The sequence below is a fragment of the Terrapene carolina genome, unplaced genomic scaffold, assembly GCF_002925995.2.
Source record: "Terrapene carolina triunguis isolate 2854851 unplaced genomic scaffold, T_m_triunguis-2.0 Scaffold17, whole genome shotgun sequence".
Lineage (NCBI taxonomy): Eukaryota > Metazoa > Chordata > Testudines > Emydidae > Terrapene > Terrapene triunguis.
The window spans coordinates 3254037-3269170 of record NW_020664368.1 but is presented as its reverse complement, the minus strand read 5'-3'; the positions used below and the strand labels follow the sequence as shown (position 1 = coordinate 3269170).

General features: G+C 44.2%; 1 protein-coding gene across 3 annotated transcripts in view; it reads right to left on the bottom strand.

Annotated features, from left to right (window-relative positions):
• The window catches only part of LOC112103180 (ecto-NOX disulfide-thiol exchanger 1), a 490675-nt gene that overhangs the window by 103314 nt on the left and 372227 nt on the right, over positions 1–15134 (bottom strand). For all 3 annotated transcript variants that reach the window (XM_026650334.1, XM_026650367.2, XM_026650284.2), the window contains exon 9: positions 11771–11983. In XM_026650334.1, coding sequence (XP_026506119.1) covers positions 11771–11983 — 213 coding nt within the window. The remainder of the gene's footprint in view (positions 1–11770; positions 11984–15134) is intronic.

Sequence of the window (15134 nt, the reverse complement as noted above, 5' to 3'; positions counted from 1 at the left end):
CCCCCCCCCGTTCCCCGTCCCCCCAGAACCTCTGCCCCATCCAACCCCCCCACCCCGTGCCCGGGACTCCCTGCCCCTTATCCAACCCCCCTGGCCCCTTACCATGCCGCTTACCCCCGCCTCCCCCCTCTCCCGGAGCCTCAGCGCGTGGTGTCCAGGAGCAGCCCTGGACAGCACTGCAGCGGCGTGGCTCCAGCGGGGCCTGAGCTCCCGCCAGTTGGCCGCAGCTCGCAGCCCCGCCCCGGCCTTACCACGCAGCTCTGAGCTGGGTAAGCGGCATGGTAATATGCTGGGGCCGGGGGGGTTGGATAAGGGGCAGGGAACGGGGGGGGGTTGGATGGGGCAGAGGTTCTGGGGGGCGGTCAGGGGACGGGGAATGGGGAGGGTTTTGTAGGGGGGAAGGCGGAGGCGGGGCCGGGGGGAGCCTCAGATTCTCATGGGGGCCCCTGTGGGACCCGGGGCAAATTGCCCCACTTGCGCCCCCCCAGGCAGCCCTGGAGCTCGCAGCCCCCCCCTTACCTTGCCGGCGGCTACTCAAAGTGGCAGGTCTGGGGAGCTGAGCTGCCAGCGGCTCGGCACGCTGTGGTTCTGGGGGAGGACGAGGTGGGGGAAGCGGGGGAGGTCCCAGCTGGGACTCCTGGGAGCTCAGATTGGGGACAGGACGGTCCCACGGGCCGGATGTGGCCCACGGACCGGAGTTGTTTGCCCACCCACCCGTCCCTTTAACAGCCGGTTCTCCACCGGCGTCTAATTTTAGCAACCGGTTCTTGCGAACCGGTGCAAACCAGCTCCAGCTCACCACTGGATGGGGGCTAAAATTACACAATACTGGAGAAACAAAGGATAGATGAAACACATGGAGGGAAGTGATTATTCCCCTCTATTCGGCACTGGTGAGGCCACATCTGGAGTATTTCATTCAGTTTTGGGATCCCCACTACAGAAAGGATGTGGACAAATTGGAGAGAGTCCAACGGAGGGCAACGAAAATGATTAGGGGGCTGGGGCACATGACTTACGAGGAGAGGCTGAGGGAACTGGGTTTATTTAGTCTGCAGAAGAGAAGAGCGAGGGGGGGATTTGATAGCAGCCTTCAACTACCTGAAGGGGGGTTCCAAAGAGGATGGAGCTAGGCTGTTCTCAGTGGTGGCAGATGACAGAACAAGGAGAAATGGTCTCAAGTTGCAGTGGGGGAGGTCTAGATTGGATATTAGGAAACGCTATTTCACTAGGAGGGTGGTGAAGCACTGGAATGGGTTACCTAGGGAGATGGTGGAATCTCCATCCTTAGAGGTTTTTACGGCCCGGCTTGACAAAGCCCTGACTGGGATGATTTAGTTGGTGTTGGTCCTGCTTTGAGCAGGGGGTCGAACTAGATGACCTCCTGAGGTCTCTTCCAACCCTAATCTTCTATGACTCTATGATTCTATGACAAAGGAATGAGCCATTAGACAACATTGGGGTGGAGACCATGGTTATACAGCAAGAAGAAGGTAGATAGAAAAATGAGGCAAGGAAGAATAATAACACTGGACAAACCTACATGAAGTCTTTTATCCTACAATAGGTCCTCTGCCATTGCAACAGAATTCTGGACAAAACATTAAAAAAAATATCTGTATGTAAGAATATAGAGACTCAGTTAAGGCTTACTAAAAAAATTATTAGAAAAAAACCAAACAAACAAAATGCTGAATTAATATGCTAGCCAAAGGGGCTGAATGGATCATAAAGGTCTTTTACAAATATATCAAAGGAAAAAGAAGTACCAGAGGATAATTATATTAATGATTAATTTTTTTTATTTGTATTCTGTTAGCACCTAAGGACACTAGGCCCCATTGTGCTAGGCACTATACAAACACTTCATATGAGACCATCCCTGCCTTGAAGAACTTAATGATGGCTTGAAAAATTACTGAAACAGCTAACTCCAATTTTTTTAATTAGTCTTTAGCAAAAGGAATAAAGAAGACTGGACAATTAAGGAAAACCTTTTTAAAAACAGCTACCAATAGAAAGCAATTAAGGGAATACTAGGAAAGTATGAATGTTTAGAAGAAAGTCTGGATGATCTACATCCTGGATGCTAAGACACTTAACTAGCAAACCTATTGTACCTGTAGTGGAACTCACTGTATTTCTGAAAAGTCATGGAACATACTATGGAGTTAATGGATTGTGGGAGAAAGCAATTACAGTGCTGATATTAAAAAAACAGGTAAGAAGGTAAGTGATCCCGGTAACCACCAACACGAGTCTCACTTCTGTCCAGGAAAAATAATGGAGCACATTTTAAAGGTAACCTGAAAAAGGGACAAAACAAAACCAAGGTCCATTCCCTTTTTATTATGCATGAAGAAGGCCGGGAAGGATTTTATTTAAGTTTGGTTGGGGGGTTTTTTGCTTAGATTTTTACATTAGAAATTCAGGTCCTGTCTAGCTGGGAAGACTCTGATGACTTTAGAACTGAAGAAATCATATCACAAGGGAGTAAACTTTGAGCAATTGAGAGGGGAAAGGAATTTTAGCCAGACTGTTTAGAATGCATCTTTGTTAACACCGTTATTTCCTCGAGAAAGGACATTCAATTCCCATTCATTAAAATGTGAGAGCACTAACAATATAAATCCTTTGAGATATACAGAAGGTCCCTGGGAATGGCCAGGGAAGATCAAAGCTGACATTCATGATATTTCTAAGGTAAAAAAACTACATGACCCCCCCACCCCCACCAAAAAAACCCACCTTTCAGTCTCTCATTATACATCATAAAGAAAAAATGAGCAAATAGGAAGCTATTGGGCAGTTGAACAGTATCTCAAAAGAAGTGGTGGGACCCCCATAGAGTGGACAACAGAGTAGAAAATACATTGTAAGAAATAATCTTGCATTGGTAACAAGATGGAGAGAGTGACTAGAAGATTAATAGGTCATTTCTGCCTCTAGGTTATATGGACCATTTCTCCAGATATGATCAAAATGCACAGAACAAAATCAGGGGATGGGGTGTAAATGGAGGTTAGTTACTGTGACTGGAAGTTCTTTGAGATGTGTGGGCCCTATCTGTATTCCACACATGTATATGCATATGCACTATGTGCCAAGTCCAGAGATTTTAACAACCGGTGTCCGGTGGCCCACGCATGCACAGTAGATCTCCTCATGCTCCTGAGACAGGCTATAAGAGGCAGTGCAATTTAACGGCCCCTCAGTTCCTCTCTCTACCGTGAATCCAACCAGATTGGAAGCGGAGGGGACAGAGGGCGGGTAATCCAGATAAGGATCACCCATCTTGAAGAACTTCCAGTTACAGTAAGTAACCTCCATTTCTTCTTTGAGTGCTGATCTCTTTGTGTATTCCACACGTGGGTGATTGGCAAGTGGTGCTCAGACTGGAGGTGGCTACGAGGAAGCCAGCAACACAGATGCATGCAGCATTGCCAATCCCACCACTGCATCTACAGCTGAAGCCTGAACAAACACGTAATGCATAGTGAATATGTGTATGGAGCTCCAGGTGGCTACTCTGCAAATATCCAGTATCGGGACTTCCTGCAGAGATGCTACCATGGCAGCCTGTGCTCTCATGGAGTAGGCTGTTATACCATCGGGAGGCGGGATGTGAGCTAGCTTGTAGAACTTGACAATGCAGCCAGAAACCCACTTAGAAATCCTTTGAGGGGATATAGCTTGACCATGGGATCTCTCTGCTATCGCGATGAAGCGTTTTGGAGACTCTAATGGGTTTGGTTCTTTGCAGGTAAAAGGCCAGTGCACACCTGATGTCAAGCGAGTGAAATCTCTTCTCTTCAGGAGAAGCATAGGGGTTTGGAAAAAAGACAGGTTAATGAATATACTGGTTAAGATGAATTTTGGAGGCAACCTTGCGGAGATATTAAGGGTGAAAGCGGAGGGATACCTTGTCCTTTTGAAATACTGTACATGGAGGGTCTACCATGAGGGCTCCCAGTTTGCTGACCCTCCTGGCCAACATGATGGCCACTAGAAATGCCACCTTCATAGATAGGTGGAACATCGAACATGTCGCTAAGGGTTCAAATAGAGGTCTAGTAAGTTTTGACAGCAGGAGGTTAAGAGCCCACAGTGGTGTTGGCTTAATGACTAGTGGGAAGGCCTTGATGAGGCCCTTCATAAATCGTGTTATAGTTGGGTGGATAAAGACAGAGCACCCATCTACTGGAGGGAGGAAGGCTCTAAGGGCTGCAAGGTGGATTCATAATGTGCTGATTGAAACACCATTTTCCTTTACAGACAGGAGCTAATCTAAAATGATCAGGATGCTTGGAGAGACTTTGTGAGACTGATTATGCTGTATCCATGCAGAGAAACTTTTCCATGTAGCCAGATAGTTGGCCCTAGTCAAATCTTTTCTACTCTAGTGGCTAGTCTACACTAGAAGCGCTACATTGGTGCAGCTGCACCAATGCAGCTGTGCCACAGTAGCGCGTATGGTGAAGATGCTCTATGCCAACAGGAGGAAGAATGACTCTGGCTTTGTCCCCGCCTCTGCCCTGCCTCTTCTCCACCACCTCCCCTGAGCGTGCCGCATCCTCGCTTCTCCCCCCTCCCTCCTGGAAAGCGCTAAGCACCGCCAAACAGCTGTTAGGCGGCGGGAAGTGCTGGAGGGGGGGAAGAGCACGGACACGGTGTGCTGGGGGGCGTGGGGGAGAGAAGAAGGCGAGGAGGAGGGAGTTTGGCTGCAATTTTTCCCTGTGGGTGCTCCAACCCTGGAGCACCCATGGAGTCGGCACCTCCCTCCCGCTCACCTCCTTACCTGAATATCAGGACAAATGGCGCCCCGATTGTACACTGTTCGGGACGCGGGACAAAGGGTTAAATATCGGGACAATCCCAATTTTATCGGGACATCTGGTCACCCTAATTTTCTATGACCTATAGTGCTAACATTTCTTTAGCATGAGTATGAGGGTTTATAGGCCTCTTGGGGAACGTGTGCTTTGGGGAAGGGATGAATGGTGAGAGTGTGGAAGGTCAGCGAAGAGGTGCCAGGTATATACAACCTCATGGTAGGTGGACACAAGAGGTTGTGAACTCCATATAAGTAGCATGCTTCCTGAGAAGAAATCCCCATGAAGAACACTTATTGCTAACACTTATTACAACAATCTGTAACCCACTAAACCCCCATTTTTGTCCTATGACTACAGGGGTGTTAACAGGCCACGCCTACTTGAATCGTCCCTTATTACCTTTCCCAGACCTGAATAAGAGCTCTGTGTATCTTGAAAGCTTGTCTCTCACCAACAGAAGTCGGTCCAATAAAAGATATTACCTCACCCACCTTGTCTCTCTAATAAAGAGACTAAGATTATCAGTAGAACTTTAACATGACCAGTAAATTGCTGGTGTGACAGCTATAATACACTTTATTTCGCTGATTACCCTGCCATAAGCATCGGGTCAAGCAATTAATGTATGTGTTGAACACATGACCCAAATGTTTAGGTGTAATCCTCTTGCTAATCTTTCAAATACCTGCAGTCAGAAATTTATGGCAGAGATTTCACTACCTGTAGTTCTTTGGTGGCTGGGCCATAAGCTAAAATGTTCTGATTGCACTAGTCCTTGTTAATAAGAAAGTATTTTACATTGAGACCAACATGCACTTTGTATATGTTTGAGACAAATACACTTAAACCCCATTTCCTTAACACAATTCTTCTCCACTTCCTGTGCTACTCATTTTTCCTTACTATTTTGGTACTTTTAAATAACCTCCCAGGTTCTTCCTTTACATTTCTCTTTTCAGGAAGATTGTGCAGCATACCCTTCTTACAAGTACTGTAATTCTGATATCAATTGTCCATAACACTACAATATTACACTAGTGTAAGCTGTTGTATTTTAGAATTTCACTGGCTCCACATAACTTACTAGACAGCACACCTATTCTGGATAGCTATGCTACTTGATGGTATCAAGTTTAATTTCAGATTTTTGTTTACAAAGAGTGTTATGCTGATATGGCATACATACATAATTTTATGTGCATGGGAATGATGTAAACGAGACAGAAAATATTCCTTAAATCAACTATGAGATATGTAAGATTCTTGAAAGGAGAAGCCTGTTTCACAATTCCTTGTTTTGCACTCTTGGGCTTACTATATATGTGTGAAATGTGAAACATTGTCCATCTGTTCATAAAGTGTTTGCAGAGAATTTTAAGAAGACATGTTAATGAAATTAATGGGGCATATTTACAACATTGATAAAACAACAACTTGGAGCATCTGGAAAGCTCATAAATTTGGTATTTATAAACATACATGGATTGTGACACCTTTAGCCAAATATGTCTTTTCAGTGTCCTTGCCCCCAAATGACAGACCGGCCAGGGGCTACCTTCCTTCTGGGTACTGCTGAGAGTTTATCAGGCTTGTGTAAGCCTCATGCTTTGAACAATGTACCTGCACCAAGGCCAATTTTGCTTTTAAGGAAACATCACAATTTAGTACATGGCAGGAACTAACCAGACAGTAATATAAGTCTTACCTGAGGCCTGATATACACTACAAAGTTAGGTCAACATAAACCGCCTTGCGTTGATCATGTGTCTGCACTTAAATTTGTCTCCCACTGATGTAAACACCCATTACATTGACATAGCAATGCTACCTCCCCAAGTAGCGTTGAGCCATGGTCGATATAGAGGTTGACACAGCACAAGTCTAGACACTGCATTACCTATATTGACCCTAACAGTCCTCCAGCAGCTGTCACAGTGCCCAACACTGACCACTCTGGTCACAATTGTGAACTCCACTGCACAGCGGCCCTGTGAATTTTTGAAATGCCTTTTCCTGATTGTCCAGCATGGCAAGTACACCTACAGCTCTCCATTATTGTGTGCAACTGCCCAGCTGACCATGCCGGCTACATGCTTCAGACGTGCTCTGGCTTGGAGTAGACAGGAGATATTGGATCTCCTGAGCCTCTGGGGAGAAGAGGCTGTGCAGACACAGCTATGGACCAGCCATAGAAACGTTGACATCTACGAGCAGATTTCATGGGGGATGCAGGAGAAGGGGTACGACAGGGACCAGCAGCAGTGCCACGTGAAAGTGAAGGAACTTCAGCAGGCATACCACAAGGTCAGGGAGGCCAACAGTCGATCCAGTGCCAAGCCTCAGACCTGCTGCTTTTAAAAAGAGCTGCTTGCCATGTTCGGCAGAGACCACCCCACGACCCTGCAGATCACCATGGATACCTCTGAGGAGCCCAAGCCACAGCCCCCTGGCTTGAATAGTGAGGATGAGAAGGAGGTGGAGGAGGATGAGAGACATGTGACTGGGGCCCAGCTATGCCGCAAGCCAGGACTTGTTTGGGACTCCACCACAGTCCAGTCAGTCCTGGCAGTTGAGCCCAGTGAAGGGGAAGGATCATCGGATAAGCGTGTAAATGCATTTCTCACTACAGTGATGACGTTAGGAGTTAGGAGTCCCTAACTTAACAGGATGCAGCTCACGACTTTTCATTAATTTACTCGTACTAGAAGAGATAAGGTACAACAAAGAGAGGTAGAGTTGCGATCTGCTTTTCATTGCTCCTGAGAGATCTCGATGAAACTTTCATGAAGGCATTCTTCAATCCTCTCCCAAAGGTTTCTAGGGACAGAAGTCTTATTTCTTCATCCACGGTAGGGCACTTTCCCGTGCCAGTCAGTGATAACTTCAGCAGGCACCATTGCAGTCAGTACACAAGATAGCAGTATATAGGCCTATGTGGCTCCGGGACGCCAACAGCAGCTGTGCTCTCTGTGTTACCCTCAGCAGTCATACTCACTGTGGCTGGTGCTGTGAGTGGTGCTGTGCACCAGTAATCCCAAGCAAAAGAGCCAATGAGCATGTGTTGTTGAAAACATTAGGGGAGGAAGGGAAGGGAAGGGGAGTTCTGAATCTTTTGCTTTCTGTTGTGACTGTACTGACAATGGTACCTCTGTATGTTTTATCTGCAGTTGCTGCCATTGTGACCTTGAGGGGTTCCTCCTCCACACCTGCCGAACGCCTGAGCCAGATAGGGAGGAGAAAGAAGAGGACTCAGGATGACATGTTCAATGAAATCCTGCAAGCCAGTGTTGCATCAGACCCTGAGCACAGGGCCTGGAAGGTGAACATTGCAAACAGCCTAGAGAAGGAAAGAGTGCAGAGGAGAAAGGCCCAGGAGTCCCAGCAGGAAAAGGAGAGGAAGATGCACCAGGAGGTAATGAGGCTTCTCCGGCAGCAAACACAGATCCCGCAGACTCTTGTGGACCTACAGATTCAACAATCCAGGGCTTGCCTCCCTCTGCAGTTCATGGAGAACTCGATTGCAGCACCTCCCCCCAAACATTCCTCATGTCATCAGGAGCTGATGCCTACCTCTCCACCTAGGGGGACATTAAAGACTACCAAAGCTTCACATACACTGACCCGTGAAAGCCACAGTTGGAGTATGTAGCTAAAATGTACATGAATGTTCTTTCCCCTTGTAAAGTTCTGTTCTGTTAATTTATTAAGTTTTCAGTGTATTTGCTTTAAAATTGCACAGATTTTTCTTTTCACTGATTGTTTGGAACATAAGTCATCTTTATTAGTTCACAACATATGCTGCAGAGTGCCTAGCGGTTCTGAGAGCACCCACTTACTGGTTACTGTACAGTGTGACACAACTCATAGGATCCGTAACAAACAAAATGAATAGGTGCATTGACAGTGTTACATTCATACATGTACACCAGCACCACACAGTTCCTAACAGGCCAAAAACAGCAGGGACAGGTAGAGCATTACTGTGTCTCACTGTTAAACTACTCTTTCAAAGCCTCCCTGAGCCATATAGCTCCGTGTTAAGCTCTTTTAATAGCACTTATATCTGGCTGTTCCAACTCAGCAGACAGCCGCTCCACCTCTGCACTCGACCCCAGTGGAAATGTTTTCCCTCTTTGGTTCACAGATATTATGCAGGACACAGCAGGCAGCTATAACAGTGGGATATTTTTCTCACTGAGATCCAATCTTGTGAGTAAACAACATCAATGTCCTTTCAATCTACCAAAAGCACATTCAACTGTCATTCTGCAACTGCTGAGCTGCTAGTTGAATCTCTCCTTGGTGCTGTCGAGGTGGCCAGTGTATAGCTTCAGGGGAACTGGGGGTAGGCTGGGTCCCCCAGGATCACTATTGGCATTTCAACATCACCAGTGGTAATCTACCAGTCAGCAAAGAAAGTCCCTGCTTGTAGCTTTCTGAACAGCCCTTTGTTCTTAAAGATGTGTGTGTCATGCACCTTCCCTGACCAGCCCACAGTGAAGCTAGTGAAGCATCCCCAGTGATCCACCAATGTTTGCATAACCATAAAAAATTAGCCCTTTCTGTTGATGTCACGCTCTGGCAAGGTGGTCTGCCAAAATAGGGATAGGTATGGCATCTATTGCTCCAACGCAGCTCAGGAACCATACTGCTGCAAATCGAGCCACTATGTCCTGCACATTGCTGAGAGTCACACTCCTGCATAACAAGAGGCAATTAATGGCCCTGCACACTTGATGACAGCTCCCACAGTGGGTTTTCTGAAATGATTCCCTGCTGACTGGCAGCAATCTGGCTTTGCAAGTTTCCACAGTGCGATCGTGACTCACTTCTCCACTGTCAGTGCAGCTCTCATTTCATAGTCCCTGAGCTAGAGGGTCGGGGCAAGCTCAGCACACAGATCCAGGAATGTGTCCTTGTGCATCTGAAAGCTCTGCAGCCACTGCTTGTCATCTCAAGCCTGCACTATGACATGATCCCATCAGTCAGTGCTCATTTCTCAGGACCATAAGCGACACTTCACCATCGGCAACTGCTCCACCACCACCAACCTTGAGCTGATTCTTGCTATGTCCCACAGCAATCTGTCCTCCAAAAACTGTCATGTTTCCTGTTGATTTGGTTCTTTTCAGGTTCTGCAACTACCAGAGGATTGTGTGTTCTGTGCTTGCAACGCTCACCACAATAGTGCAGAGCTGTGCAGGCTCCATGCTTCTGTCAGAGACGGTGGACAGTGAGGAGAGCTGCATGGGTTTTGGGGATTTTGAAAAGAGGAACGGAAATTATGGGATATGGATGATATTATGGGATGGAGACAGTTGCACACTGGGAAGTTGACTTCTTGCTCCCAGTCACCCCTTCACGACCCGTTTCTGCGCCACCATGCATAGCCAAAACTTCCCAAAAAAGACAGTGCGCTGAATGATGGGGGGGGGGGGGGGGTACACACCGGGATACCTACCCTAGGTGCAATGCACTGTGCACTGATATAAGCACTGCTGGTGAGTACATGCACTGCCAACACTAGGAGCCAAATATGCATGCACACAAGTGGTATACTAATTGTGGGGGCTTTATGTCGACATAATTTGCATCGACCAAAGTTTGTAGTGTAGACATAGCCTGAAACTACAAGGCTCTCAATTTTCCCAGTGACAGATGTTCCACAATAGTTGACGATTAACAAAATTATTTAGATGGATTTAACTAAGGTCCAGACTGCTGACACTAGGTGATTTTTTAACCCTGCTGAAGAAGACATTTTTAAATACTAGAACCAGCTGTTGTACATGAAAGTTTTGGAAACCTGGTATGAACAGAACAACATGGCCGTGGTGGTGCTCACTTTCCTTTTTCTCACACATTATTTTTCAGTCACTGAGATGTAAAACGACCTGCCTATCCAAACTACCATGGGTATTAACTGATCTTGAAAACTCACCCACTGCACACGTCCTCAAATAATAACTCCATCTTTTAGCATGATCCCACAGTGTTTATGGTGCATATAGTTAATGTGTATGTAAATAGCAAAGGCATAATTAAGACACAAAAGTGCAACATGCATATTGGTCTCAGACTGAAAAATTTTCTTAATTTTTTTTTCTTGTATGCTTAAGCAGGATGCATCTTTGTGACTATAATTAGATCCATTATTTGAGGAACTTGGGGTAATTGGAATCTAGCCTTTTTCCATGTGGATTGGGTGCAGATGGCCTGAATGAATAAAAACGAAGATTGTGGGGATGCATTATACATATGAAAATCCTGCATAAATGAAGTACAATTGTTTTAAAGGGCCCTAGGCAATTATCCTGATTATTGTTTTATGAGGGAACCCCATTAAGGTGAGTTGCTTGATTATATTTCTGTACAGGGAAAAATTGCCAGCACTAAATATTTTAGACACTTTACCTGCCAAATAAATGCTGGCAGAAGATTAACGGAGCACTTCTACTGCCAACAGCGGTGCAGAGAGTTCTTTTGCTGTGGGGGTGGCCTCGGCACACTATTTATAAACCTCCTGAAAGGGGCTCATTTCTATAACTTATTTTTACCTACCCTCTATTCTGTAGGTATCAAAGATAACTAGAATTCCTTATCTCTACAACTCACAGATAAGAGATCATTGCACTCCAGGTAAAGCATGATCTTTCTCTGTTCCATATTAGGGATACTTTTGTCTGGTCAGTTTCCTGAAACATTATGGATCTTATAGTATGTCTCAGTCTATTAATGGAAAAACTACTGAAACTTTGCTCACCTTGAGAAATAAGCTCTTAGGAATGGTCCTTGTTCCTCCAAATTGCTATAGCGTATGAAATAGGATATGAAGTAGAATGTGACTTTATCATAACTACTTACCCCCGAACACACAAAACACACCACCACTACCACAATCACAACAACAACACTGGACAAAAAGAGTTACTTACATTGAGTGAGGATCCCTGTTAAGGCATTTTTAAAACTCTCCTTGGCTTGTTCCATTTCTTGTTCATGAGTGGCTTTCTCATTCATAAGTCGGCGAACGTGGCTATTTGCTGACTGGACCATTGAATAGAATTGATTTGCGGAGCGACGATTCACCTCGCCTCGCTCAATCCAGGTAAGCAGCACTGTGATGGCCTCTGAAAATTTGCTGTCATCTAGAACAGTCAAACCACAGGTTTTAAATTACAGATATAAATATCCCAGGAACGATACAATTTCTGCGCTATGCTACATTAAAATCCTCATCAGTTGTGCTTACACTGTATCATATTGGGTTACACTTTTGGGTCTATTGTTCCATCAGATCTGGGGAGCTGATTCTATCATATGAAACTCCATAAATTTTCATCCGAAGCCTGTCTTCTAGTGATTATAATAGTTCTTTTCCTTGAAAAAAAAAAGTGGCCTGAATTTTCACATGCACTAAAGAAATGGGAAGTGTGTGTGTGTGTGTGTGAGGTGCTAGATGTATTAAACGGTGTAAGGGATTTAATGTGGGAGGCTATAGTGTGATGTTTCCGTTACGTCAGGGAGCACCTTCATTTTGTGTCCACATTGATTGGCCTTTAGTATTGTGCATTTAAAGGTTTGTACATATTCCCAAAGACCTCGAGCTGGGCAAATAATAATACATTCTTCTACAGTAAAAATTCTGTGTTCTGTGTATCTTGTCAAAACACAGGGCCTAGATCTGCAGATCAATAAATCCACTCAAAATCTTCCAGTGACACAGACCCGCACTACACTTAGTTCCTCTACTTGCACCTATTACTGTATGCTGACTGCACTTTATGATCATCAAGAAACAGACAACGGAGAAGCATTGTAAGTACACTAGACATTTAGATCCTGGACTAGACATTTAGATCCTCTGACTGTCAGATCCTGAGTCTGGACAACAGAGAATGGATCACTTGATAGTGGCCCTGTTCTTTTAATTCCCTTTGAAGCATCTGGCCCTGGCTACTGTCAGAAGACAGGATACTAGGGTAGATGGACCATTGGTCTGACCTAGTATGGTCATTCTTATGTTTTTGTGAGGTTGTATAAAATAAAAACTCAACAACCAAACCAGACCAACCCAAGTATTATAATGATAAAGGGCCTGAATCTGTCATCATTACTTAAAATGAGTAATTTATTCATGCAAGGCTTCTCAGTGACTTCAAGGAGACTAGCAAGAGTGCTACTCACCATCAGTAAAAGTAGAAGAATTGGGATGCAAATTAGAGTTGGGAAATATCTACTAGGCCATCTTACTCACTAATCCTTCCAGTGCAAAATTTCACCCTACAGTATATTTTCTAGTACTTCATCTAATACTTTTTTTTATTGAAGATCTCCTGGGATGATTCTTCCACATCTTCCTCAAGAGAGTCTTACAGTGAGGTCCATTAAACTGTGAAATAAAACTTCCTTACAATTCAGCCTACATGTTATTTTTTTTTCTGATTTTGTCCATTTACTGAATAATTCATCCCGATGCTTGGTGTTTACTTCCTTCATATATTTTAAATGATTAGTATTTCTCACCTGCTGCATAAATGTCTACTGTTCTGGGGGGAAGGAAGCAGAGGTTTCGCCCAATGCCATTTTAAATGAATATGTGAAAATGTTAAAACCAGCCAATGATGTGGAGAGATCTGGCAAGTTTTTTTAATTGTTTTGTAAGGTAACACAATCTATCTGTAAGAAATAATAAAATAAGTAATAATAATTCTTATATGTTATACAGGACTGTTTATTCTAGATCATAAATAACAATACAAGACCCAGAAAGGTTCAGTGAGTTGCTTGTGGTCATGCAGCAGGTCGGTGGCAGATTTAGGACTGGACCCCAGGTCTCTGGACTCTTAGTTCAGCCCCCTATTCACTGAACCATGCAGTCACTTACAACAGCTGGATTCAACTGCTACCAGCTGGATAGACTTTTTGCATTTGAGAGACTCTCAGAAATCCACAAAATAAAAGCATCACAATGTCCTATTTTTGCATTGCGTTGTGTGTGTGTTGTGACTTTGCATCCACACATGACCATGCCTTCATTCTCTTTCACTTATCTTGTGGCCATTGAGAAGGAAAGAAATGGGGGTCTCCTCTTTCTCTGTCCCACTCTTGGATGCAGGGGCCACCTACCAGTTCTACCTGTGATACACATATATGTACCTGCCAGCACTTAGTTCGCTCTCATGAGTGAAGCTCACCAGACATACAGACCTTAAAAGAGCTCTTTATAGAATTCTGAGATAGCCTCAATTCAGCTCAGAAACCACTGGGTTGAGGACCTCTGAGCTAGGATGAAATCCTGATCCTGTTGAAATCAATGGGAGTTTTGCTGGTGATTTCAACAGAACAACGATTTCGCCCCTACAGCATAGGGTTTATTTGAAGTTACAATATAGTCAATAGAGAATAGCCTGTAATCATTTCTGTAAATGTTAGCATGCATAGTCTTAAAATCCGATTACACAAGAAAGGAACGTCATGAAGCTAGGTGATTTTGTGGACAATACTAGCTTTTTAACTCTGGAAATTCAGCTGACGTTGAACATAAGGTATATAGAGTTGAATAGATTCTTCTCTTTTTTCCTTGTAGGTATCAGCATATCTTACCCCTCATAATTTATCATTCAGGAAAGACCCAATACTAAAGTAGCATTTAGAATAAATTATCTTATCCTTTTTAGGTTAAGAAAACAGACAGAAAAATTAAGAGAAATGGTGCACATCAGCTGCCTAATCCAAGTATGATTTCTGAATAAACAGTCAGCAGAACTGAACAAAAAATATTTAGTTGAGAAGCATTTTTTAAAAAGCACTTTTGCAGAACTATTTTCCCGTTTGCTCTCTTACTTTAATCTCTGCGCAGCATGCCAGTGCATGCCATTTTGCTATTGAGCCTACAATAAATGAAAACACCGCTCTTTTGTTTTTATTAAGCACAGTTGGGGGCCATACAAGATGTTCATAAACATACCATCTTTCTGTCAAACAGTTTCAACCCATTAACTGCCCTGCTCCCTCAACTGTATATTTACTGAAAACCTATTTTAAAATACCCTGATCCCAATGAGCTGTAGGGGCCTGCTAATTGATGGGTCTTCACAAACAGAAAATAAATCTTCAGTATTAAACATCAGAAACTTTACTAGTTACATAATTAGGAGATATATTTTTCTAATAATTTAATAAATGCTAGAGGGTAATACATTCACAGAAGAACTACATTAGTTAATAATAACAGAGGGTCCTGTGGCACCTTTAAGACTAACAGATGTATTGGAGCATAAGCTTTCGTGGGTGAAT